Source organism: Falco biarmicus, chromosome 12, assembly GCF_023638135.1.
Source record: "Falco biarmicus isolate bFalBia1 chromosome 12, bFalBia1.pri, whole genome shotgun sequence".
NCBI lineage: Eukaryota > Metazoa > Chordata > Aves > Falconiformes > Falconidae > Falco > Falco biarmicus.
This window is the reverse complement of record NC_079299.1, coordinates 11,492,807-11,519,923: the sequence shown is the minus strand read 5'-3', so window position 1 is coordinate 11,519,923 and position 27,117 is coordinate 11,492,807. Positions and strand designations below refer to the sequence as shown.

Below are 27,117 nucleotides of genomic sequence, written 5' to 3'. Positions count from 1 at the left end.
AATATGCAAGATGAACGATATTGTTAATTTCCAGTAGGTGCATTAAAACAGTAAATTTTAAAATCTGCTTTTTAAAGCAATGTGTAGAACCAGCAAACTCTTGTCTTGCTTTTCTTCCACACAGAGTTGACAATCAGCATTAGAAACTGGCCAAGCCATATTTTAGGATATAAAGCACTCCAAGAACTAATGTCAGCAGGGCTGATGACTGGGGATGTTAAAGAACTAAAGACTGGGAAAACTCATTTGTTACACACACTTCAAAAGAGGAACTAATGAAGAGGTGATAAGCAAATAATAAAATAACTGACAGGAAGATTAGCACTAGACTTTGGATTTGACCAGTAAAGAAAAAAGCAAAGATGTTATAAAGACTAATTATTGAAGAAGGTGGAGAACATCGTAAAGACGGGACATCACTTTTATTAACCAAACCTGTTTAGAGAAAAAAAACAAAACAAACAAAAACAGCAGCCAGGATGTGATACACATGGATGACAAGTGACAAAGGGTTACTGGCAGTGGACGTGTGGGAGAAAGGCATCCCAGCTCAAGGTCGGTACTTTTCCCTGTCTACATTCCAATGCCCGATGGTGGGCTGCACCGCACTTTGACATTTCTGAATACAAAACTGTGGCTTGAAGATCCTACCAAATAAGAAGTCACAGTTCAAATTGCCTTTTTTTCCATAGTGGTGTTTTCTTGAGATTCAGAAGACTATAACACTTCAACAGGGAGAAGAGCTGCATGGTCAAGCCCAGCCCTCTGATGGAAGACTTTCACCATCAGTAGACAGTTCTTCAAATCTCCCATTAATGGCACTTTCATGCATCACATTTAAAGGCGACTAAGGACAGCTCTCATCTTGGCAGGCAGCTGGTGAGTGCATCGGGCCTTGGGACGGTCACAAAGTTCATGGTGCAGTGCAACAGTGGACAGATCTTTTCGTGATCCTTCAACACTTCACTCAAGTGTTTCATTTCATCTGTTAGCTTTCCAATTTCTCTTTTCAGGGAGGTATTTTCTTGCTCAAGAGTCTCATATTCCTGGAAGGAGAAAAAAAAAATAATCCTACTCATAGTCAAAACATTCCTTTCAGTGCTTCTACCTCGAGTGTATTCACATAACTGTAGAAAACAGTGTGGTTTCTCATTACAATGTGAAAAATGCTACAGAAAGGCAGACACAGCCTGGGTGCTGGAACAGGGCAAGTGCTTTACAGCCTGTGCCCTGACCACACTGCGGTTGCTTTCGTGGCCCTGAAGACCAGGAGATGCTCCTGGTCCTTGGGGTCCCCAACAGCCCAGGGCTGTAGCTGTGGGTGGCTGCATCCCTGTGGTGGCCTCTTCCAGCCCTGGGCTGCCTCTGCTGAGCACAGCAGGGCAGCTCTGCACTCTCAGAGCATAGAAAATGAAAGGACTGACTGCAGGTAGGTGCTGGGAAAACCTGGCGCCTGGCTTTGCCAGTGAGGAAAGGGCAGCCCCTGTGCTGAGCCAGTGCGGGGAAAGGCCAGGTGCCAGCTGAGATGCACACCTAGCACAGTGTGACCAGTGCCAGCCACTCTCCTCCAGGCTGGCCAGGGCTTGTAGCCACTTGCTCAGATGCCCAGGAGCTCACGAGGAGGAAGGGAGCATCACACCAGCTTGTTCTTAGCTCCACTTTGTTACCAGAAAGCCTGATCACTGCCTTGGTTATCCCTCGCTTGGGCTGCTTTTGAGCTAAGCCTTCTCTGGCAGTGAATAAGCTGCTGTTAACTGCAGGGGAATTTTGAGATGCTCTGCAGCATACATCTTTGACGGATGCCAGACTCACACATCACATTTTTTGATAATGCGTGTCTCAAGCGTCCCTGCTGTCAAGACTTCTCATCCCAAAGAGAAGAGAGCTAGAGGTTCAGAGCCAGCCCATGGAAAACCTGCAGGTGTCTGCACCTCACTGCTGGCCTAGGGCTCAGGAGTCACCTACTCAATGTCACCTCCCTGGGAAAGCTTCAGAGCAAACTTCAAAGCCTACACATACCTTAAAAGGCCTGTGTAGGCTTTGCAGGCAGCAGAGAGAGCCTCTCAGGCAATGCTCCTCTGGGCAGCCTCCCACCACCTCACACCCATGGAGTAAAACAGGTACAGTCCTCCCAACTTGTTATTGTAGCCGAACTCCAGCCACGCTGTCCATCCCTGACTCTGGTTCTGCTCTGCTCGCCTCTTGTTGCCCCAAACCCCATGTGGTTGGGTTTTGGGGTGAGTATTGCTCTGTCCCATTTTCAGGGACAAGACTAGCAAATTATTCTTGCTATGAATGAATGCCTACTCAACCAGATCTGCCTGTATCTGGGAAAACCTGCATGCCCGGCAATGAAGATTCCCAGCACGAGAAAGATCCTCAAGTTCAGAAGGAACATCAGAGAGGCTGCAGGACGGCACAGGGCCCAGAAAAGATTTCACAAAAGCCAGGGGTTACTCCTTTCCAGAAGTACCCTGCACCTGGCTTTCTCAGTCGCTGACTCAGAGGATATCTGGGAAAAACCAAACCCAAAACTCCCCACACTGTCCCTCTCGTCCTCTGCTGACAGCTGGCAGATCCTTCCATGCTGAGAAAGAGAAGAGCCTGTGCCGAACCTCCAGAGCTGGACAACTGACCCAGTCACAATTGCAGCAGCACAACTAACACCCCAAGAGCCCTGGCTACAACAAAAGCACTGTTGTGTGAGGTAACATCCAAAACTAGAGAAAGGGGATTCCTGTCCTCCAGTGTTTGCACTGGGGACACGAGAAAACTACACCACATTGTGATACTGAGAAGTATTTAGAGTTTCTGGAAGAATCAGTTACTTTCACGTTTTTTTTTGAAACACCCACTGTTATTTATCAGAGCATACAAGTATAACAGCTAACCGAACTGAGCTCTCACGCTTGGAGGTTTTGAAGTTCCTAAGAAGCCTTCAACTGGGTATTTCTGTCTCACACTGTAGTTTTAGAACTGACTTAAGCCAGCACTGCCACTAAGCAGCACCGAACCCTCCTCCTCCATCGCCTTCCCCCTCACAAGGCAGCAAGCATTCAGTCTCTGCCACAGCCAACGTGACAAGCTTAATGCTAATCCAGAAGAAAATGCATTTGGTTTAGGGCAGAGGAGCCCTGCGATCTGGTTCACCGGGTGGTCACAGGAGTAGCCAGAGAGGGAGGGTGAGGCAGGGGTAGGACCCCTCTCTCCCTGGCAGTGTCACCGATGGCAGAGCTGCGCTGTCAAACACCAGCATCAGGGACTGAGTGCTCCCGACCAGGCACCCCCAGCTTGCCTGCCCCCACCTCGTACCCGCGGCTCCCCGAGCTGCGACAGCGCAGCGACAGGCCCACACCTGCTCGAGAAGTCCCACTTGTTGTCAAGTCCCACGCTCCGTACCCCAGCCGTGCCGGCAAAACACCGATTACCCATTCACCTCGTGGAGTTTATCTGCTTTCTGAGTCTGCTTCTTGCGGCTCCTCTGCGCAGCAACTCGGTTTTTTTCTCTCCTCCTCACCTTCCTGTCATCTTCCTCATGACTCTGGAAGACATAAGCCAGAAACACTCCGCTAGTGTTTGAGGCGCAGGCAGAGATGGCTGTAACCAGGCGTGGAACCGTTCGCGAGAACGAGCACGTACTCCGAGTTGCACAGCACCTACCGCCAGCCTCCCACCGAGCGCCCGGTGCCCGCCGAGGGCAGCGCATCCCGCGGCGGAGGGGCGGCAGCCGGCGGCGATGCCCGTGGGACGGCCGCCGAGCCCCGCGGCCACTCGCTCTGCCGCTGGTGGCGAAGCCGGGCGGCCCCGTCACCGCGGCGGGGACCGGCGCTCCCCGACGGGCTCCCTCACACCTGCCTTGCCGCAGCGCGGCCGGGCAGACGGAGGTGCGAGCGGCGGGGAGAGGCGCCGGGCCCCCGCAAGCCGCCGCCGGCGGAGCAGCGCTGTTTCCCCGCGGCGCTTCTCCCGGCGCCCCCGCTGCCTGCAGCGGGGAACCGGCGCAGAGCGCGCCGTGTACCGGCGGCAGCGAGCCCTCCGCGCACCTCTCCCACCTGGGGAGGGGCCGGCGCCACGGCCGCCTCCCGGGAGGGGAAGGGCCGGTGCCCGGGGGAGCGGGCACTCCCGGCACGGCGCTGCCCGGCGTGACTCAGCCCCATGTGCCCGCCCGCAGCGCCGAGCGCCTCCGCCCTGCCCCTACCTGCTGGCTGCCCTCGGCCGCCGCGCTCCGCGGCACCGCGCTGCCCCCCGCCGCCGCCGGGACGGCGCACGACATCCCGCCGGCTGCGGAGCCGCCCCGGGGCGCCGCTGGGCTGCCCCGGCCCGCGGCGGGTGGGAGGGAGAGCAGGGCAGGGCAGGGCAGGGCAGGGCAGGCCGGGGCGGGGCAGCCCAGGGGCCGGGGCCGCGCCGCACCGCCCCGGGCCACCGCGGCACCTGGCACCCCCCGGGCCGGGGGCGGAGCTGCCTCCCGCCGCGGGAGCCCCGCCGCCCGCATGGTCGGCACATGGCCCGCGGAACCTGGCCCGCCCGGACCCCCCGGGACCGAGCCCCGCCGCGCCGCGGACTCAGCGCAGCCCCCGGGAGCCAGGGGAAAGCCCGCACCCCCGGGGCGCGGCGCTGCCGGGCAGGAACCGCCTGAAAATCCCCGGGAGAGCCCCAGCCCCGGGGTCCGGCTGTGCCCGGCGCCCCTCCGGGCGGCCCAGCCGCCGCTTTCACTCGCAGAAATACCCGCCCCGCAGTTTCCTTTCTCCCCAGATTCCCTCCCGGCGGCAGGGCAGGGCGGGCCGCCCCCCGCAGCCCCCGGCCCGCCCGCAGCCCCCGGCCCGCTCACCCCCGGCCGCTCCTGCCCGCCGCGCTCCTGCGGCATCGGCGCTCGGCAGCGGGCGAGCTGCGGAGAAGCGGCAGCCGGCTCAGCCCGGAGTGGCGGGCGGGAGGGCACGGCACCGGTGCCGGGATAAAGCGATTTTCACTTTCGCTACTCGCCCTGTTCCTTTAAATAATAAGGAAATGCCGCGGGCTTCTTGTAAAGGAGAAGCCAGACAAGACTGCTGAAAACACAGTTGCTGCAGACAAAAATCTCTCTGTTCCACTATTCCGTCGAGAGTATTTTAAACAGGCTGAACAATGTTTCTTTTAGCCCTCCACACACTTTCCTGACATTCGAATTGAGCCGTTGCCTCGGCCCTGTGCTCTGAAGGAAGGGAAGGGGTTTGCACCGGCAGGTACTTCAGCATCCTTGCTCTGCCACAGCTGCATTTATACACCGTACCGGTGCACGCCCCAGGCTGTGCTCAGTCACGGGGCAAACACGTGGCCGTGCGAGGAGGGTTAAGTGCCCCCAAACCCTAGGGCAAGCAGTCATAAAGCCCCAGGTATCTTAATAAATTAGATACTTCCCTATTTTTCGGGTTTCCCCAGAAGTTTGAGTCATCCAGCTTAGATGGAGATGAGGTTACAAAGTTTGCAAGCTGAGTAAACATAGACTATCCTTTCAGGAAGATCTGGCTAACAGTTTGTGCTGAAGGTGGAAGAACCGTACTGCTCAGGAGTCCAAGAGAAACTGCAGTCTGCACGCTGCCACAAGTTTCCTGGAAGGCTCTGGGACCATCAGCATTACTGAAAAACCCAAGCAGGACTTCCCCATGGCAAGCGCTTCTCGCCGGTTGTTCCACCTCAAAGCAGCTTCTGCCTTCATCTTCCAGGCTACCCACACCTTTGCCTTTACACTTTCTCAGTAGCTCCTCCGACCCCAGAGGACCGAGTACCTTTGAGCTTTCCCCACTCCAACGGCCACAGGGACCTACAACTTGGATGGGGCACCCTCACCAAAGTGCCCAGACCTCACCCGAGTCCCCAGACTGCGCTTGGCCTCCCCGAGCATCTTACAGGATGTTCCCAGTCCCCTGGTTTCTTTAAAAGCAGCCTTGCTTCTCCCTTCCTCCACCATCCAACAAGACGCTTACCAAGGGGATGCTCATGGAGGTGGCAGAAGGCGTGGGTTCAGTGCTGTTCTCCAGCTGAGGGGATCCAAACCAACGTGACCCAGAAGGCAGCCCTAGCCGCCAGGCAGTGAGCGATTAGAGGGGGAATTGCTCACAACCGCTCCTCTGAAACAGTCCAATCTTGTGTTAACAACACATCATGCTGTTGAAGATAACGGAGTAGAAATATAGGCATGTGCAGACTTGGTTGGGACCACTGCTTAGAAAGAGCATGCTGGGCTCTGTGCTGCCTTTTTGGCTTTAGCACAGCTGAAATGAACAGGACTAGAAGCCGGTATTTTCATAAGCTCAGGGAACAGGTATATTCTCTTGTAATAAAATCTATGAACTGTGCAGACAAAATACCTCGACATCCCTTCAGAGTGACCTGTGGGAAACAAAGTCCTCTTCCACAGAGGGACTTCGAATTAACCTCACAGGAAGCTCTCACACCGTTCCAGGAGCAATGCTGCCGCTACTGGCAACTGCACAAGCAGGCTATCTAACAGCATCAAGTCCTGAACGGCTTACTAAGAATTTATTAGTACTGAATAAATACCCACTTCATTGAATAATTCCCAGCAGCTGCAGAGTAAGGTTTCCAGGATCCCAAAGTATGCAACAAGTCACGGGACAGTCCCCTTGAGCCTGAATACAGCCTGCTCACGTTCAAAGTGGCAAAGGAAATTAAAAGTCAAAATTTGCTTGTGGGAATGAGTTTCTGCTTAGTATTAAAACTATCTCTGGTACATCTGTAGAAATGCCTACACAGTAATTCCAGGTAACGCAGCAGTAAAGGCAGAATGTTTCTACGCAGGAGATAAAACAAGCCCAGAAAGCAGTCTAGGCAGCTGAGTTTACATTTTATAATGGCAGTTTATCTGTTATTTTCGTCTGCACTGAAGCAGCCTACACACATGCAACTAGTCGCTGTACGCAGCTTAGCACAGTACGGCCCTTCTGAAGAATGGTATGTGTCAGAACTGGGCTTCAGAGCACCAGCGCACCCAAGCTTCCAGACATCGGTGTCCACGTGAAGATTTCTAGAAGAGGAGCTTCCCTGCATGCTGTTCGTAATCCCCTTTGTTCAGAAACTACATGCAGCAACAGTATGTGTACAGACTGCTCCAATTTGCAAGTTTTTCTTGCATAGGGGTGGCCCACCCTCGAGTGACATGCACGTTGCTGACGGTACATGCTAACGAGCAGTGAGATGTTCCATCTCACCCCAAAAAGCCAAGAAATTCAAGCTTGGCTTGCACATGTTCCCAAGTATCCGTCACAATTGAGCTGTCTTACAAAATTCAAAGGCTATATAAAGAAAAACTACCAGACATTTCTTGATGCAATACCAATTCGCCCCAAGTTAAAAATAAGAAGTTTGGATGTTGTGACATTTCAGTAGAAGACACTTAAGACACTTGTCTTGCATAACACTGCTGATTTCTATGAAAAGTTAACTGAAGGACAAAAGGCTACGAGAATGGGAAAACCAAGGTATTTCATGTATTTCTGGGAAGAACAGATCCCACGCACAGACAGCTGCAGGTATCACTTACTGAAGAGTTTTTAAATAATAATTTGAAAAACAGCTGAACATTCATGTGTTGAGTTTAGCTCATCACAGAACTTGCACTTAAAGGGAGGTCATCTGACACCTTCCATTGCTGCTTGGCCAAAAGCAGCCATTAAAGATTTGTGAATTCATAGTTTACCTGCTGCACTTGGAATCTTGTTTTCTTTATCCTCCTTTACACTGTTTATTTGGCCAGCATTGCCAGATGCATTTGTTTTCTTTTCCCACCCAGCTGTAGTTGAAACAAGGGCTACGGAACAAGGCCCAACTGCCCTAGCTCAGGGCATCCATTCCCCCTTCCTTCAGACCCTGGGCAGACCAGCTACCCCGCAATCTCTTAACGCTAACACGCACTGTACGGTGAATTCATTAATTGGCTTATTAAGTCTTAATCCATAGCGCTCTCTCTCCTTATTTCCCAAGGCATTTGTGCTACCTTGGCCATTTTTGACAGGACCTCTTCAAAGAGATGTGCCTGTTCCTAGCTATTTTCTGTACTTGTCTATCATTATTTGCAGAGAAGAACGGGAAATCTTCCCATTAACACAGTAAACACTTAAATACTATAATGGTAGCCATGTGAAACTTTGCAGGGCTCATCTTAAGTCTAGGAACACTCAGAGAGTATCAGTGAATCCTGGTGAAGCAAGCCACAGTTGGGATTTTCAACACAACCGTTCCAGTCACACGTTCCACGGCTTTGCAGCTCCCGTCCCTCTCACATCCTGTCCTCTCTTACATTAGATGCTTTGTAGCCCTGGGATTAATAACAGTTGTGAGTTCAAAGGCAGTAAATGGAAGCACTTCAGTTACTCGAGCCAAAATTTGACACAGATGTCTTCTGAAGTACATTCACTGTTCAGTCACCACCTATTCCAAGATTAGAACGGATAACATTATCTGAAACCTTAATCTTCCTGGACTGATTTAAGTTAGTTCATAAAAAACCACACGTCAGTATAGAAGAGAAATTGGAAAAAATATTTACACACAATTAAATATACAAAGTCTCAATATAGATGCTCACCTTTACAAAATAAACGATGCTAAAATCTGTCACATTTTCTTGAAAATTTTCAGTCTCTTAGACATTAAGTTGGACCTATCTTCTTACAACAGTCCATTGCATTAATAAAGCTTCTAAAAAGCCCCTCCATTTTCTGTGTGAGAAATACATTACATAAGTATTTACTGCACGCACATGCAACGATAAACCAGAGTTATGAATGGTTAAGACACAAGGCTCAATTTAGTAATACTGTGCAATCGTCTAGGTACTAATGTGTAAAGGGAAAAAAAAAAAGGCAGCTAGTTCAACTTCATATCATTTACTGGCAGCCTATACTGATCTTTAAAGTTTAGTCAAACATCACAAATGCATACATGACCCAGTCAAGATCTTGTAATATGTAGCAATGTTGTCCAGGAAACCCCCAGACTGCATAATTGGATTACATGAAATGAAACAAGAGATGGTAAGATGTGGATGGTCGAATCCTTGTTCAGAAAAGCACACTGTAAGTAAACACATACAATTACTAAAAATCCAAGTCTGAACAAACACGACTATAAATAAGCCCAGCTGACCCAAATTCAGGAAAAATGGAATAGCAGGGACCAATGTCAGATTTGTGCATGGATTTTCTAAAAACCATAACACTGTATCAAATCTGATGTTTTCAACATGTTCCAATGTGAATTTCTTTTTTAATTATTAAAAAAATAGCCACTTGACTTGGTAATAAATGAGGGTGCATTAGGAGAACCAGACACTCTCCAGCCTCTTCAGAGACATGCTTAATGTAAATTAGCACTTAGTGGTCTACTAAAAGACCGCCCACATACATAAAGCATGCGCACAAACTCTGAGAAGCATGAGAACTCAAGCTAAATGCTGTAAAAAACAAAAAATGAGAGTTAATCACCAAATACATTTGCTGAATATTGGATGCTACTGGTATGTGTAGGCTCATATACCATCAGTATGCCAGTAAAAACAGAAATATTTAGAAGTATCGAAGGCTAAATAATTAGCTTCCATGTACAGCACTGAATTGGAGAGGAGGCAAAGTTTTAAGAAAAAAAGACTGAAAGCACCGAACAGGAGTACAATGCATATTCCAACCTGAAAATACTAAATGAGAAGTTCATGTCCTGAAAGTAATCTTCCTCTGTCGAAGTGGGTAGCGTCTTCTTTCCGATGGATCTGCAACTTTTTTTCTTTTTAGCAAAACACAGGGATTTTTACTGGTAAGAGTGTCTGTTGGTGTGACTTCTCCTGGCGATACAAAACTTTGGACGTTATTATCCTCCTTTGCCTTGCAGCCAGCAAAGACTTCATGCCGCAGCTTGCAGAGTTCCAAGATTGGTTGCCAAGTTAACGCTTGGGAAAAACCTTCTGCTCTTTCTATTAGCACTGGGAGAGACTGCAAAAATAAATGCAACTATCTCAAGTTACATGGGAAAAGTAATGGTTACAATGAATGAAATATGTTAACTTGATTCTGACAGGCACAAAAGCTTCAATGTTTGCAGAGACGATGCTTAGCATGGCAGGTGAAGGTTGAGAACTCAGAGCTACCAGCCTACCAGTGACAAGGGTCTACACTCAGAAGCCAAGCAAGGAGTATGCCAAGTTTAAATGTTCCTTCATTACATCTCTAAGCTGAGTAAGTATCACAGGAACACCACAGTTCATGTCTAAGCTGGTATTGGAATAATAAATGTCATATGCTATGTGAAGCTGTACAGGTCTTCAAAAGATGTTCTATTTTTCAGATGTTGCAGGTTCTACAATCTCTGTAAAAATATTTCCTATAGTCCCATCTCCCTTACTACCACATGCAGGGGAGGGGAACGCTTTACAGATACAACTTCAGCAGTCCAAACCTAAAGATGTACTTGCTTCAAAAGTACAGGCTTTTTTGTACATGACTAACCAAGGTGCATTAGAACTCCTGTTTTGTGACATATTATCAGACCAAGAACATAAGAAAATATCCTCATGGAGCACACAGAGATCTCACCTTCATTGTTCCACTAATCTGTTTGGATGCCGTTTCTGTCACCTGCTTCAGATCTGCGATGTAAGCATCTACAGAAAAACATAAAGCCCAAATAAACTTCTGCAATGTAACTCCCCCCAGTATTTGCTATCAACTCCTTAGAAACTGGACAGAAAAGCAGTAGAGTCCCTGTGTAAAACTTAAACATACAAAATATCCCTTTCACTATAGCATTGAGGACAACAGCTTGTATGTTTTATCTCACTGTTACTACTCTTTATGTAGTAAAGTCCAGCAGTCTCAACTACAGCAAGCCATAAAGTTCTTCACTAGAAAATCTACAGCTTATACAAAACAGGAGACACAAAGAGTATTTGTCATAAAGGAAGAAAACAGCTATAAAAAGAGAAAAACACATGAAAGCAGCAGAATAAACAGAACTGTGGAGAAAATGAGATGAAGGAAACCCATTTTAAAGAGAGGAAAAAAGTAATCTTACAACTCCAGCAAGTCTGCTTTGACAATAAAGGTTATGTTTTTCTCCTGGCTTAACTTACCAAGCATTAACACCAAGAATAAAAAATAAGCAAGTGTAAACAACATGAACTCTATTAATTCTGCTGGTTTAATAAGAAAAGAAAGAAAAAGCAGCTTTCAGGAACACTGAAGCAGGCAGCCTGTGCAGAACACTGGGAGAAAATGGCATATATTTGATTGCAGTAGCAATATAATAAGATCATCAACACAATGTAAGTTTCTGACAATTGATTTACAAGCAGTAGTAATTCTTTACTCAAGAGTTAAACTCTAAAGTTGTTATAAAAATGTTTTGCATGTCTTCTGCCATTCTGTCTGCAATGCTACACAACCAATAGCAACAACAAAAAATAAAATCAGCAGATAAACATCATGCTCTTGGGAACTAAGCAGCCTCACCTCCACTATTATGATTTTTCTGTAGGGTTTCACCAGTGCCTGCAGTAGGATGCAAAGTTAGATGGTGCACACACGCCTCAAACCCTTTCAGAGTTAAACACAGCATTCTGCTTTCAAAGTCTATCTCATTAGCGCTACTGAAAATTTAAGTCAGTCACTGTATTCTAGTGCAGGGTGACAGTGATCCTCTGCTGAAATGTAGCAAACAGCAAGAGACGGTGTTTTATTAAATTGTCTGTCTGCATGCCCAGTGTGCTGATCAGACATGGTTTAGGAACATACAATCCACATAAGAACATGGATGCTAAAATGCCCCATCATTCAGTTTGGAAGAACAGTCCAAGAGCAGCCTCTTTAAACACACCACAGAGGCCTATGAATGGACATTCTCTAAAAGAAGGATATGTCCACAGTGAAGCATTCTTACAATAGAGTATTGGGATTGGAAGACCAGTGACCCTATGAAACAGTAAGGAAGGAGTTAAGTAAAAATAAATACTTGGATTAGTCCAGTTATACAGAAAGACTGACACACAGTTAAGTGAAATTTGCCTGCAGGAGTTCAGATTAACATGGACAGCATTATATTCCTCAGTGTTCAAGGCTTCCCAAAACATAGGGAAATGAAAAAAGGAAACGAAAGGTATTGAGTAATCGAAACATTTTTGGTTTCTGGCCACTGTACTTGCTAAACTGGGATACATAAACTTCCCAAAGACTACATAATACTAAAATTCAGCACAAACCCTATGCTGCTATCTTGCCTAGGACTTTGCTGTTACCAAACCTAAAAACGCAGTACCTTAGTGTAAGCTGTTACTAACTTAAAAGTAGTTGATTTGCATCAGAAAAGCATAGATCTGGACACTAGAAACCAAAAGTAACTCAGACAAACTGACGCTCTTTACTGCTCCTGTTAGCTGCTTTGCTGCACAGGCTGGCATTTCTGGAAGCAATGTCTCCTGTTTACAAAGAGGAAATAAATGATGTCTAGAGCAAGTCAGATCAACAGGGTAAGAACTGGAACATTAAGCTCAGCTTCTCAAACTTCTAACACCACCACCTGTTACACCAGCTTTACATCATGGTCTGTAATCCATAGTAAGGGTTCTGCAACCACGCTTTTCAGCTTACAAGAGCATTGGTAAATTGTGTCATTATTCAATACTTAATAACAGGCAAGACAAAACTTTCAATTTCTTAAGGCCAGCCTCAAAAAAGCACATCCCAATCATCAACTGCAAAATACAGAGCCTTATTCCAAGGAGTTTGTATACAGAATCTTTCCAAAGCATGAGGCAACCTTATGATATTGTTTGCTGTTTTGTTTCTTCATCAACCCTTACAAGCGACACAGGCAGGATAAAATTTGATGTCTACTTTGCAAGTTAGGAGAGTCAATGCTGCCATCACTAAGCACCACACAACTGCTTTCAATTCCCTGAAGAAACTAACTGATTAGGAAGAGAGATTGAAGCATTTCTAGTATTCATGTAAAAGAAACACAAGAATGGTCAAAGTATAATGTCAGCAATCCATCTAGTTCCCCATCTGACCTCCACCAGCGGTGAAGGAAAGTAGTAAGAAAACTTCTTGAGGGTAGGCCCGTGGCAATTTCTACCCAATACACACAGAACAGGAGCTTTTGCCTTTAAGTACAGTGTCTAACAGCAGGTAGTACTTAGAACAAGAGAAAAGGACACAATAAACTGATGCAGCAATACATTCAGTTATGACAAACTTCTGGCTATTTTAGTTAATTATTTAAACAGTCAATAATTTTAAACAAGTTTAAAGAAGGAAAACTTAAACATTTACAGCTAGCCAGTATGGTAGGCAGTGTTTCCTCAGACAATTGCCCTCCCCACAAAATCTTTACCTTGAGAAGGCTGTGATCTTATCTTTTCTGGTGTTACGACAGGCTGGTAGAGCTTCTGCATATTCAAAAAAAGAAAAATTCTGAAACACCCTTATATGATTAAATAGATCTCTTGAAATACACATAGCAGACCAATTGAGAAAGGCTAATACAAGGAGATGGTGTTGGAATTATTTAGATAAACAATGTTTCAGAAGTACAGCTTATAGATACTCAGTTACTGGAAATAGTGTTCTGGTTAACACAGTTAAGTTCACTGCAAACACATCTCCAAAACCTGCTTTGCTTTGCAGAATTCTAATTATTAAAGCATGAGAACTGAAATCCAGGCATTTTGGAAGAAGCATTGCCACCTGCTGCACAACCGAGGAAAAAAGAGCAGCTCTGGCTTTTAAAGAGCCATTCACAAAACCAGTACCCCTTCACAGAAGAGCAAATTCAAAGGGTATATTAAGACAAAAAGCTAAGAAAAAGAAAACATTTAAATGACCACATTCTACCTCTGCAATTTGTCATGCATAAGTAAGAACACCCTCCTTCACAAATGAGGCTCTCTGGCTTCTTGGTCCTACTGTGAGTCCTTCATTTGACATCAGTTAATTGTGACATGCAGCTAAATAATAATAAATACTGAATACAACTAATATTTAGTTATATAAAAGGTGGAATTAGAAGTAACTACTGGGGAAGAAGGAAACAAAGCAAAGACATGGGAACATTGAGTTATATCATCTGCAATTTGGTATTTTTCTCCCCTTCAGGAGCTGTCCCCCAACCTTCTTCAACCAAAAGTAGGAAGAAAGTCCCTTATTCCTCCCTGTAGTTTTACCAGAGCAAATTTTTCACAGTTCACACATCTTCTTAGCAAGTTTACACTAACAGCTCTAAGCAGAAGAAAAAATATAACAAAATGTATTAACTGAAAACCTACAGGGTGATCTCTTGCTTTGGCAATATAGGGAGATCACCACACTAAATGAGTGGTTCTCTCCAGACAAACTGCAGTTAAATACTGTGTCTTCACAGTTGCTCTTTATGCCTCAGAAAACATGCCCCCCAGGAGTAGCTACCGTCAAAGAACAACATAAAAATTCCTTAACGAAAAGCAGACAAACAACTACCACCTTTGCAGAAGTAGCTGATGGGGGGGGGGGAAGCCACTTCATTTACAAAGATAAACTAAAATCTTTCTGTATTTTGCAGACAATTTTAATTAAAATTATTATCTAGTTGTGGTGGTGTAAAATTCAAAGACCCCAACAACAGAAAAAAGATAGCATGAGAGGCATTCTAAGTAACTAATTCACTTCAAGACTCAGGTAGAACATAAGTTTTCCTTTTGCAGAAAGATTAAAAGGTCTTGTTATGCAATAGCATATTCTATTTTAGTTGATTTTTTTGTTATTGTTTGTTTTACATACTTGATATATTGAAAAAACAGAGATATCAGAAAAGGCAATATATGTTAGAAAATATCTCAGGTTTAAGACAAATACATACCCATGCACTTTTACTTACTGCAAGTCATCTATGCCTGGCTAACCTAGAGTTATGTTTGTCAATTTTAGTTCTCAGAAATGCAATGCGGGCTCTTAAAAGAACTTTCTAAGAAAAATCTCTGTCTTCCTCAGTACAGAATCATAGAACAGCTGAAGTTGGAAACGGCCTCTAAAGACAGTCTAGTCCAACCCCCTACTGAAAGCAGGGTCAACTACAGCAGGTTGCTCAGGGCCTCATCCAGTCAGGTTTTGAATACCTCCACGAACATTTCCAAGGATGGAGGTAACTCCACAGTCTCGCCGGGCAACCTGTGCCAACATCTGACTACCCTCACAGTTAATGCAAAAATCCAATTTCATTATATGATGAAGAATCAAAAGCAACTACGGGAACGAGCTTAAAGGCCCAACATTGGATGACTTATTTCTTCAAGTTACACATGGTCAGCAGCTACTATGTGCAAAGGTTTTCTGAAAATCTTAGGTTACTCACCAACATTTCTTGCTCTGCTTTCATGGTTTGGACAGCATGTACCAGTATCTTTTTAGGCCACTGCTTACGCTTAGCTGCTGTCTCTACTATTAGTTCATCAAACTGATCTTCAAGAATTTTAATGTTGGAACCTAAAAATGACAAACACACAAAGTTATTGTAGGAATTCTCCTAATTTTTTTTTTAATTTGAGGCAAAGTCATAAGAAAAAAAAAGTTTTAGATCTGAAATAAGAAATTATGCACGATTATCAATGAAGAGATAAATATAAGTCTTGAATCTCTTGTTAAAGCGATATAGGAATTGGAACACAACTCGATGCTGGCCAGTTAACTTTTGAAGTAAATGAGCTGGGGGGCAGGGGACAAGGCAGAGAACCATCTGGGGAAAAAATTAATCACTTTCTTAGATCTAATGACTACACTGCTATTGACATAATACCCCAGGCTGGCTCATGGTTAGCCTGCCGGGACCCTCAGGTCCTTTTCAACCTGCACCTCTGCAGGGGGCTACCCCTTCCCCGGTTTAGGGCTTTGCTTTTTGTCCTTGCTGCATGTCATGAGATTCCTGGATGCATTTCTCCAACCCGTTTACATTACACTGAATGGTCCTGCCCTTGTACATATTCACTGCATCCCACCCTGGCTGATGTGAGCCGCAAATTGGGTGAAGGCAACTCCTCCTCCAGGTCATGGATAGAGACATTAACAAGAACAGGTCCCAGAATAGACACCTGAGGAACTCTGCTCGTAATCAGCCCCGAGGTGAAGTATGAACCATTAAACACTACCCTCTGAGCTCAACGATCCGGCCATGATGGTGACCTACCTAGACCATAACATCCTAGCTTGAATGCTCTGGGAGACTTTCATTAAGTACTGGAGCAATTCCAATGGAACGCCACCAAGAGGGCTGGCATCTGGAGGACGTGACGTATGAGAAGCAGTTGAGGAAGCTGGGTCTGTTCAGAGAACAGAAGGCTAGAAGCAATTTAACTGCTACTCTCAGCTACCTACTAGGTGGTTCTAGAGAGGACAGAGGCAGGCTCTTCTCAGAGGTGTGCAGCAAAAGTATGAGAGGCAACAGATAAGTTAGAGTAAAGGGAATTCCAGCAGACCACAGCAAAGGAATTTTTCACCATCAGGACAGTCAAACACAGAAACTGACTGCCCAGCGAGGGCAGGAAGCCTCCAGACTTGGATCCTATTGCTGCGTTCTATCTTTAAGAATAGATCACCTTACCCTATTCCATTAAATGTTGTACACTCCCTTTACTCTGATAAGAGAAGCTGATGAAATAGAACACACTTTTTCCTAACTTCCCAAATGAAAAACCTTGCTTTGAAATACCGACTTTCTAAAAGCTTGCTGTAGACTTTCCAGCAGGACAGCAAGCGTTAAGCTCGGTGAAATCTTTATTTTTCCCATGTTAATATTGGATACTTTGGGAGTCTCTAAGCTACTTTTCTCTGGTAGTCAAGAGCAGATCGTTTAAGTTATGTAGGCACCGTACTAGTGATAGCTGGAACTTTTGCCTCAAGATCTGTAAGGATCTTGACAGAACTGTCAAGCAAGCAACGGTCCTTCAGATAAAGCACTTTCACCTTCCCTTTTCTTCTGGATACAAGTCCCTACGTGCCTTGGTCACCCCTCTTTCCATTTATAAACACTACTCTGACAACAGCTGTCCCACAGAGCAGCAGTTCCCACCTTTATACGGGCACATCTGGGCCGGGGTCTGGCCTCACCTGCTCTGCGAGCGCCCTTACCGCTGCTGACAGCCGGGGGAAAAATGCCCAACTAAAACCACCACATACAGAAACCAAACCGGCCAGCACGAAAACAATGGAAACCAACGCGTACCACTCTGCAGCAGCGAGTCATCCAGAGTCACCTCCCAGGGCTGCCCGTTGATGGTGACGTTCTCCCGCACCGCCGTTTCGAAGCTCTGCAAGACACGGGGCGGTCTGAGAAGGCCATCCTTCGGCACCGGTGCGCGACCCCCGCGGCCCGAGAGGCCCCTGCTGCCTCAGCGCCTTGCCCAGGCCGACACCCGGGGCCCGCTACACCCCCGCCGGGCCGAGGGCCGGCACCGCGGGGCACCTCAGCCCTGTGCCGGGCCCCCGTCAGGGGCGGGCGGACCCGGCGGCCCGGGCGGGCCCGGCGGCCCGGGCCCCCCCGCGCCCCGCTCCGCCTCCGCCTCAGCCTCACCCCGAGCGCGTCCCCCACGGCGGCGTCACCGCCCGGCTGCCCCTGGGCCAGGGCCCGCACGAAGGGCGCGCAGAGCGCCATCACCTCGCCCAGCCCGCGCCGCGAGCAGCACTGCACCCGCGGGTCCCGGGCGGCGGCCGGGCTGGGCGGCGGCGCCGGGCTGGCCGCCATTTCCTGCCTCCGACGCAGGGAAAATGCCGGCCCGGAAGCGGAACCCGCGGCCTCTGCCCCCCTCTTCCCCTGGGCGGTATGGCGGCGGTGACGGCGGGGCCGGTGGATTGCCACTGCCACCTCGCCGCGCCCTGCTTCCAGACGGTGAGGCGCGGAGGGGCGGGCGGCGGCGGCGCTGAGGCGCTGAGGCGCTGAGGCGGTGCGTGTGTCTCTTGCAGGACGTGGCGGCCGTGGTGCGGGCGGCCCAGCAGGTGAGGCGGCCGGCAGCGACCCTCTCTCTCCCCAGGCTGCCCCCGCGGCCCCCCGGCCCGGTGTCAGCGGGGCGGCGGTTTCTGTCTGGCGCAGGCGGCGGTGGCGGCGCTGGTGGCGGTGTCGGAGCAGGCGGGGGAGTGCCGCCGCGTCCTGGAGCTGTCCGAGAGGTGGGGGCCCGCGCCCTGGGGGGGCTGGCGGGGGCGCTGCCCCTCCGCGCCCGGCCCGGCTGCTCTCTCTGACTTTCATCTCGGTCTCTGCCGGTGCCGTGCCTAGATTCCCGGGATTTGTTCTGCCGTGCCTGGGAGTCCACCCGCTTCAAGAGGCGTCGCCGGGGGAGCAGCGCAGCGTTACTCCGGCGGTAAACGCGGCCGGCCGGGCTGGCGGGGCAGCGCGGGGTGGGCGATGGGATGCTCTGCCCCGCCTGAGCTCACTGCGGGGCTGCCCGGCGATGGGATGCTCTGCTCTGCTTTCTTTCACTGCGGGGCTGCCTGGTGATTTTTCTGCACATCTATAACGTGGAAGACCTAGCGGACCAAATCCCAGGGTCTCTTAGCACATCTGTCCCTGTTATTCCTGAAGCAGAACTGTTCAGTGGAGTCATCTGGCTGGGTGACTGCAGTGAAACAGCCTTGAAAATCCCAAGTGACTCGCTTACAGCAGGCAGCATGCGTGTGTTTGCAGATGTCCCTCTTGTTAGCGTGGGGGGTGGAAGGCAACCAACCGTTCGTGTGCCCTTAGCCTGAACAACTTGCAGAGCTGCCTGCAGCCATTCGATGTTGCCAGGCTTGTTACAGGCCTTGTTTTAACTACCTCTTCTGCTCCTTTGCAAAGGTAACTTGAAATTAAGGGGCAGTCAGTAAAGAAGGGAAATCGTGCAGGTTTGTAAAATCTGTCTGACTTGACAACTTGCAGCAATAGGAAATGTTAAGGTATGGAATTTAAGAACAATGAAGGAAATACCGATTTAATCATAATGCTGCGTCTATAACCCTTCCATCTTATGAGGGCAGTGAGGGTTGCGTCCTTAATTTGCTCTTGCAGGATCTGGATGCTGCATTGCCACTTATGGAACTCTACAAAGATAAACTGGTGGGGATTGGAGAAGTAAGTAGCATTCTGTAAATTGTTTAAATGTCTGTGGCTTCGGCAGCATCTGTCACCAGAATTACAAAAACTTAGTGAATACTTGATTTTGTATATGCAATAAACATTGCTATTCGTCTGAACAAGCGTTGAGTTTGATTTGTAATTTTCTTAATGTGCTTTCCTTCATTGATTTGCTGGGTTCCCACTTTTCCTTCATTATCATTATTAGGTAATAGGTGGCATTTATGCTGGTGGATTTAGTAGGAAGATTCATAATTATGCCATATTGTCTTACACACAAATGTCTTTTGACTCTGGCACAGTGAAGTGTTGAGTCATGTTGTTACCCGCATTCGGATCCTTCCTGCCTTTTTCCCTGATGAGGTTAGTCTGAGCTATGATTTCAGTACACCTCACTGACTTGTACAGTCCTTTTTTCTTGTGATCCCTTATCTGTCTGTATCTGTGTGTTGTCTCCTGTCTTATTTATAAACTAATTGAGGCTTGAAAGCTTTAGGGTAGTGTCTACTTCCTTTGTGTGTTGGTACCAGAGGGACTTATGGCTGGTTCTGCACTGGCTGTGGAAGAGCAGGTATTGGCAGAGCTTTGTAGCTAAATGTACCATGTTGTACTGTATATCAAGGACTTTGGCTGTTGTAGCTGTGAATGGATCTTCTTTGACAAACTTTAAATTCTGCCTGAACATGTTTAAATCAAAAAAGTGTAGCATTAGTGGATAATTTTTGCTAGAGATAGGACTAAAGCTATGGGTTCAGGTCAGAAATTTTACTTGTATTGAAGATACAGATTTGAGATTTAATCTGAAATAATATTCAATACAATATAAAACCCCAGAAAACCAGTTACAGATTAAAATGTTAAATACACTCGTTAGTAACGTGTCTGCCCACAAATGCTTTCATAGTTGAAAAGTTTATGGTTGAGAATGGATTCCTTTCTGAGTTAAGCAACAGATGAGCTCATCTTAATTGCAGTAGCTGATATGTATATTTTGAAATGCCTTGCAGTTTTGAAGCATTTTTTGCCTTTATGTATAGTACTGTGGTCTAGTCAAGCATTAAGTTTGTAAAATTTTTTCACTTCTCTTATACTGTAGGTTGGACTAGATTTCACTCCAAGATTTGCCAGCACAGATGAACAGAAGGAAGGACAAAGACAGGTGTTCATCAAGCAGATTGAGTTAGCAAGAAGACTGGATTTGCCTTTGTAGGTTTTGTTTATACTAGTAGAGAGTTTGCCAGATCTCAGTAGTGTGGAAATATTTTCCAGGATTTATAGTTACTGAGAACCCACAGAACTTTTGTTACATGGGTTTAACTGCCATTAGTGTCCTATCAGTCTCCAGTTTGAGATTTCATTATAGAATTTTCCTGATGTTTGCACTTGAATACAGTTGTCTTCTGTGTCCTGTCCTTGCTGTTGTTGCCACGTTTGCTGTATCTAAAATGATTTGTGTACACATCTCTAGATTTCCTCCTGTTAAAAAGCATAATACCGATTAATTATTTTCATCTCAAGCTGCTATTAGTTTGTGTTTACAAAAAAAAAAAGTATTTTGCTGAATTTCCTAATGCCAGGCCTTTCCTTGCTATACAGAAATGTTCATTCCCGCTCAGCTGGAAGACCAACCATTAATCTCTTAAAGGAACAAGGTGTGTTTTTAATGCATTTTCTCTGTCATGACTTCTGTCAACAGAGTTTTTTCAGTTGTGCCATGTCCTCACATCGGTTTGTGTACATGAAACTTGGGAGGAGTAGTGCAGAGATTCTGCATTCATTCTTTATGGGATCAAGGTCCCATTGGAATCTGACATCACAGACCTACTGTAAGCACTGCTAATGATTTGGTTTACTTCTTTTCTCTGAGGTGCTACAAAGGTGTTGCTCCATGCTTTTGATGGGAAGCCATCTGTAGCGATGGAAGGGTTGAAGGCTGGATACTTCTTCTCCATTCCTCCTTCCATTATAAGGAGTGAACAGGTAACATTTAAAGGGGTTTGCTCCTTGCCTGAGGATTCCAGGTGATAGCTGACAGCTTATCACAATGGCAAACGTGACCATTTTCACTGTGCAGCTCAAGAACATGCTTGTTTTTTCAGTCTGTACAGTCTGAAGTGGGGCTTGCAGCACTCGCACACAGTTGCTGTCAGCTGACATGATTCTCAATAGAAGTTTCAGTTGCTTACAGCATTGCATATTTTTACTTTGGCTAAATTTCTGCCTCGGGCTTTTGCCTTAGCTAGAATTTTTTGGGGAAAATTTTGGCTAAAAGGGTTCAGCTATTCCTGAGAAATGGGTAAGAAAATAGACATTTTTTTCCTCATTTTAGTGTAGTTTCTGGTGAACTCTTCTTTGGAAGCTTCTGTCACCGTACTGTTTTAGAGCAGGGATGTGACATGTGGAAAAGAACTAGTTTCTGCTACAGTGCTATGGCACTTTCTGTTCAAAAGGATATCTGATCACAATTGGCTAAGTTAGAAACCTTTGAAAAATTGTGTTTATCACAAGATGCGCCCAGCAAAGAAGCAGCTAAATTGCTTAAAGATGGTATTGGTCAGGTTCAGCCCTTGATTTGGTGAGACTGCTCTTTTAATTTCTACTCTGGACTGCCACTAGCTATGCTAACTTCTTTCTTTGGGGTAGCAGCCTATTCCCATCCTGCAACCATCGTCGCTGTCTGTGATAAGCTCAGGAAATGTAGGAAACTGAGAAGGCATGATTCAAGTGGGAGGGGGTGTGAGGGATGTATACAATTGGGGATGAGGTTAGGAACTCGGAGAAGGGAAAGCAAACTGGGGTTGAGGGGTAAAAGCAGAGATGAGAAAAAGGTACACAAATATATATGCAGAAGAATAGCAACTTAAAATTACATTGGCAACTTCAGGGTATTCTGTGCAATATAACTACATGATTTAATAAACAACAATGGATTCATTGCTTAGAATAGTACTCCGGATATTTAAAAACCAGGATAATCCTAATCTGAAGGGATTTCTGGAGCAGCTCCTGGTATTTTTGCTTCCATTCTGAGATTGTTGATAAAGTGCAGACAGTGGCACCAAAGTCTTTTGACATTGCTTTTAAGTGCAGAGTATATCCTCCCTTCATATATTCTTTCCCCTAGGTCTAAGTGCATAAAGCATTTAATAGCTGTCTTATTTTCTTCAAGAAACAGAAGCTTGTGAAACTGTTACCTCTGGAAAGTTTGTGCTTGGAAACTGACTCTCCTGCTCTGGGGCCTGAAAAACAGGTAAATGATGCAGGGGAGGGATTTCTGTGTATTTCCACACCCACGCCTTATGGAGGTCAGTTACTGGCACGGGAGAGGGAAGTAGTGTAAGCATGGGTTGCCAAGTGAAAATTTTGTGATGAACAAACCAGTGTTTCTGAGGCTGGGAAAGGAGAAGAAAATCCAGTAATGGGTAAAATGGGAAAATAATCCAATAAGAGTAGATACACATAATTTTTCTGGCACACATGCCGCAATGTGACTGAAGTTGTGTCAGGAAGTACTGAATGTGAAACACCTGTGATCTGTCAGGATCTATAATTTGGTCTGTGTTTTTCTTATTTATTTGCTTGCAGGTGAGGAATGAACCAAAAAATGTTTACATTGCTGCAGAATATATTGCCAAAATTAAAGGAATTCCAGTTGAAGAAGTTATAGAAGTGACTACACAGAATGCACTGAAAGTATTCCCCAAACTTCGGAACTTTCTTCAGAAATAGATTCAGAAATGTATGACATTGCAGACACTATTATTTATGGTGTAATGAATAAAACCAGTGCACATCTTGTCTTAAAGTGGAGTTTTGCTGTTGGAAAGCTCAAGAAGTGAGCAATGTTATAGCTGCACAGGATGAATATAGGGAATTTCTCAAAGACCTTGGTATGTGCCATTGTCATCTCTTGGCTGTGATAAAGACAGGTTGTTCATTTGCATCTCATGTCTCTGAGCAAGTACTTTGCAAAGAGCACCATAAAATTGTTGGTTTAGTTTCTCAAGACTCCTTGCTCAGCTGCTCCTAGCCTGGGAGATGGCTAATGTGCGGTGCTTAATGTCCCACTCATGCCTTAATTTCTGCTGACAGAAAGTCACATGTTGTGGGCCCACTCCTGATACAAAAGCTCCTCTTAGGACTTACAGACTGCACATCCCTTTCTGAGCCATTAAAAAACCCAGCTGGATGGACATTATCTGTACGTCACGTTGACTGGGCTCTGAGAGTGATGCAGAAGCAACTTTTTTCTCTCTCATTTTACCTTGTGTACAGTAACTTCACAGTTGCTCAGGTTGTGGCTTTGATTTGCTTTGATCTTTTTATATTTTTTTTTAATAGTTTTCAAAGGAAAAAAACTAGGTTTGATCTTACTTCAAGGACTTACTCGGTATCAGGAGATACAGGTTGTGGAAGGTAGACAAGCCCAATATTGTAAGATCTCGCAAGTGTCTGTCTGCTGCTGATTCTGCTTCATTGGCCAGTGTCCTAAAAATGGAATCTTATGCTCCCTTACAGCACCTGTGTGGATGTGGGCCTGTTGAAACACCGATCAAAGTTTTTCTGACTATAAACCAGCAGTGGTGTGAGTTATATATGATCCTCAATTGTTCTGAGGTCCATGAGGGAAGCAGAGGCTTTGTCTCCCTAGGGGAAGTTTTACTAGCTCAGTGAAGAAGATACACAAGTATTAGTCCATGACCACCTCGGGTACAAAATCATGCATTGTTATCAACCAATGGTGAGAGCACTTGGCTTTAAGATTCAGGCACGTCTTCTATATCTCAGGTGCCTATGTGATTTTTCATACTAGACTTCTTCCTGGTCAGAGCATCCTACCAGTTGCCCCTTTGCAAAATGGTTCGTAATGCCCTGTTCAGAAATCACCTGGTGTCTGCCTTCTGGGGTGTAGGACTGCAAGACGAGGGTTTGGGTTTTATTCCTGTTTTGAGGAGGATGCAGCTGGAGAAAATGTCAGCTCCCAGATGGGGGGCGGGGCGGGAAGTCTGTCATGTAAGTGATACACATCTTACACTTTTGGTTTCCTCCACGTTGAATTTTTCTGTTTCTTAAAACCACATTGTCATGAGGGTTTTTTTCTGTCTTCAGCAGAACAGCTGTGGTGGTCTGCTTTTTGCTTAGAGTTAGCTTATTAAGTTTAAAACGTTCCTAAACATGTTCCTAAACTGAACTTGAATAATTTGCCTATTACAACGTGTATTCAGAGCAGCAAACACCTGAATCTTTGCTGAATGTTTGACCCAGAGTAGTCGGAGCCATTTGTTATCCTGGATCTACGGGCACCATTTCCACTAAATTGGGTGGACGGAGTTTGCCTGCAGATGGTGCTAGGGAACAGGTGTGCAGTAGTCTTAAGAATATTAATGTGATTGACATTAACGATAAATAATCACGTTGTTGTTGGAGATGCTAAACAGGTGATACCAGGCACCTTTATATGTGCTTCCTGCTGCCTGTGTGATGGGAAGGCTCCCAGTATTGCATGGGAATGCAATTATATATGGAGATGCTCCCAGTAAAAAGTCAGGCAGTGTTCAAATGCTTGCAGAGGTTTGGCCGCCTTATTCTTAATGAAATTTTTAGTCTTGGATGAAAATGCTGATTTTGCAAAAAAGGGCAATGTCAAGTATTTAGTCTGCTCAAAATTCCTCTCCCTGCAAGGGGGTGGCATTGCTCTGGTTCAGGCTTAGCGTCAGTCAGATGATATTTGCCCTGAGCTCTTGAATCCCTTTTGCTGCTGCAGCACTGCAAAACCCTGTAGACACGCTGACCCGCAGCAACCAGCTGGGTCGGGCGCTGCTGAGGGTGGCCAGCCCAGCATGGGTGGCTCTGTGGGACCTCTGCCCCCCGTCCCTGCAGCAGCAGGGCTCAGAGGTGCTTGCGGTGGCGCAGGAGTGGGGCTGGGGCAGGAGGTGTGGGGCTGATTCCTCCAGGGTGAGAGGGCCCTGGCACTGCAACAGCCGTGGGAAGGGCGAGCCTGGCAGGGTGCCTGCGGCAAAACAGGCTGACTTTATCCTCTCCTTAGACCTGTGGCGCCTGAGCTAAGTCATGGCAGAGGTGGCCTGGTGCTTCAGAAAAGGAAAATGCAGCGTCATTCCCACCCCATCTTGGCAACCCTAGCACCAAACAAGGGTCAGAAGTAGCACCCTTTCCCGGTGCTGTTGGCTGTGCTCTCCGAGCCGTGCCCCAGCCCGCTGCAGTCGGTGCCGGCGAGGCAGCAGGTGCTGGAAATGAAGCCGTTGCTTTGTGCAGGAAACCCACCGGTTTAGGGCACTGGCTCAGAACGGGTGGCAGCTAATGTGCAGGGGGAGGAAGTGTGGTTTCCAAGCTGGGAAACAACGTTGATCCCTCAGCAGTCGTCTTGCATCTTTCCCTGGAAAGGAGGATTTATCAGAGAGCTTGCATTTCTGCCTGCAACTCCAGGCTAACACCTGGTCTGGGGGGGGCTCAGGAAGGCAGGGCGGCTCATGGGGAGCCGTGTGGCTGCACACCGTGAAACCCGCCATTCCCACAAAGGCTGCCCTCAGCAATACCAGAGTGTGTGCTGAGCCCTTTAGCAGCCTCTCAGGTTGTCCCGAGAAGCCATGTCCCCTCCCACATAGTACGGGACACTGGAGTGGCCAGAGATGTACCAGAGGAAGGGCTCAGTGCAGATTTAGCTGGATGCCATGTTTAGCTTCTGGGAAACCTGAGAGGAAATGAGAGAGAGCACAGAGTTAGTGGAGACCCAAGTTTTCTCTTCATTTGTGCCATTAATTCTGAGAGACGCCAACAGCCCTGGTGACCTCTGTCTCACAGACGGAATGGCACAGATGCTCTGCAGCAGTACAGAAGGCGGAAGGTCCGAAGCTCCATCTGACACCTTTAGCCATCACCTTTCCCTGGGATGCTACAGACAGCGGATCTGCATTTTTGAATGACTCCTCATGTCTGTGTCTTTCAGGATGTGCATGATGTGATAGAAAAATCAAGAAAGGTTTGTGATTTCTTTGGCATAAGTAGTGCCTTGCTCGTCAGTCAGTACTCTGTTATTGATACAGCTCTGGCTGGTACAGCTTCTGCCAGAAAGAAAAGCCCTATGTCACTCAGTTCTTTCCAGGCTTAAAATAACGCACGCAGATGTACTGCGTGCACCAGGGACTCCCACATGTGCAAGGGCTTACGGTGAATGCATAGCTTAACACCAGGCGTAAATAATGAGGGGGGTGCAGGGTGGCGGTAATAATGTGAAGGTACTTTCCATAGGGCAAGATGTGGAGCTTGGAGATCTAGATTGCTTCTAAAGTGGATTTGTCTGTTGATAGAGACAAAATAGTGGGCCAGCGTGTGCTGTCAGTGGCTACCAAATCACACAGAGGTACTTTGCACCTTCCTGGTTCAGTGAGGAACCTTCCTTGAATCAGTAAGTACCAAGGGTGGGAAGGACGCTGAAATTGCTGCTCCTCAGCTGGCTGGCATCATTGTTCTTCCGCCACGCATGCCAGGCCGTTTGCAGGACTCACGTGGAACAAGACTGAGGTGATTTTGCCTGAAGGCCAAGTGACTTGCAGGAGTGGAGAGGGTATAGCAGAACTACAAAGTTCAGCATGAGTCACTTGAACACCTCAGATCCTGGAAAACCTCTCTGAGTTCAGGACCAACAGCTAAGTGTCTGACTAAGGGCTCGATCTGTGCTCACTCAAATAGTTTTTGGAGGGCTGCAGGTGGTTTAACCTCCTGGGCCCTTTCTTCTGAAACTTGTTTTTAGTCATGGACTACCAGAGCCTGAACTCTGGGACAAGTTGCAAGGGTAATGAGTTTTTCCAGATTTTGACATGGGAACAAGCGAGGAGGTGGTGATGAGGCCAAGTGGATGATATGCTCTTTAATCCTGCTGTTTATTGTGATAAGAGTTTAAACAAATTGACCAAAGACTTTTACTGGAGGTGCTTCCAACAGGCTCCTATGCAATACATAGATAGGCCCTTTAGAGGCAAAAGCAAATAAATAATT

At 46.8% G+C, this 27,117-nt stretch overlaps 2 protein-coding genes across 10 annotated transcripts; one reads left to right on the top strand and one right to left on the bottom strand.

Annotated features, from left to right (window-relative positions):
• Positions 1 to 403: 403 nt before the first annotated feature.
• On the bottom strand, positions 404 to 17,745 carry LOC130157490 (kinetochore-associated protein NSL1 homolog). 6 transcript variants are annotated; one of them, XM_056357142.1, is made up of 7 exons: positions 17,575 to 17,745; positions 17,227 to 17,311; positions 15,364 to 15,494; positions 13,372 to 13,426; positions 10,578 to 10,645; positions 3,437 to 3,541; positions 404 to 1,046 (listed from the first exon to the last, which is right to left on the bottom strand). In XM_056357142.1, the coding sequence occupies exons 1-7, from the start codon at positions 17,743 to 17,745 to the stop codon at positions 861 to 863; spliced, it is 801 nt and encodes a 266-aa protein (XP_056213117.1). In that variant the 3' UTR covers positions 404 to 860. The 6 variants fall into 6 exon arrangements, 4 of the variants coding, with proteins under 4 accessions (XP_056213117.1, XP_056213120.1, XP_056213119.1 ...); XM_056357145.1 differs by having other exon boundaries at positions 874 to 1,046; positions 3,429 to 3,541; XR_008824912.1 differs by lacking the exons at positions 404 to 1,046; positions 3,437 to 3,541 and adding exons at positions 6,676 to 8,421; positions 8,579 to 9,977.
• Positions 17,746 to 17,768: 23 nt separating this feature from the next.
• Positions 17,769 to 22,909, top strand: TATDN3 (TatD DNase domain containing 3). 4 transcript variants are annotated; one of them, XM_056357140.1, is made up of 10 exons: positions 17,806 to 17,889; positions 17,964 to 17,996; positions 18,091 to 18,164; positions 18,271 to 18,355; positions 19,039 to 19,101; positions 20,201 to 20,310; positions 20,701 to 20,756; positions 20,972 to 21,084; positions 22,274 to 22,354; positions 22,690 to 22,909. In XM_056357140.1, the coding sequence occupies exons 1-10, from the start codon at positions 17,824 to 17,826 to the stop codon at positions 22,831 to 22,833; spliced, it is 825 nt and encodes a 274-aa protein (XP_056213115.1). In that variant the 5' UTR covers positions 17,806 to 17,823; the 3' UTR covers positions 22,834 to 22,909. The 4 variants fall into 4 exon arrangements, with proteins under 4 accessions (XP_056213116.1, XP_056213114.1, XP_056213112.1 ...); XM_056357141.1 differs by lacking the exons at positions 18,091 to 18,164; positions 20,201 to 20,310 and having other exon boundaries at positions 17,769 to 17,889; XM_056357139.1 differs by lacking the exon at positions 20,201 to 20,310 and having other exon boundaries at positions 17,769 to 17,889; positions 17,964 to 18,164; positions 22,280 to 22,354.
• The last annotated feature ends 4,208 nt before the right edge of the window (positions 22,910 to 27,117 follow it).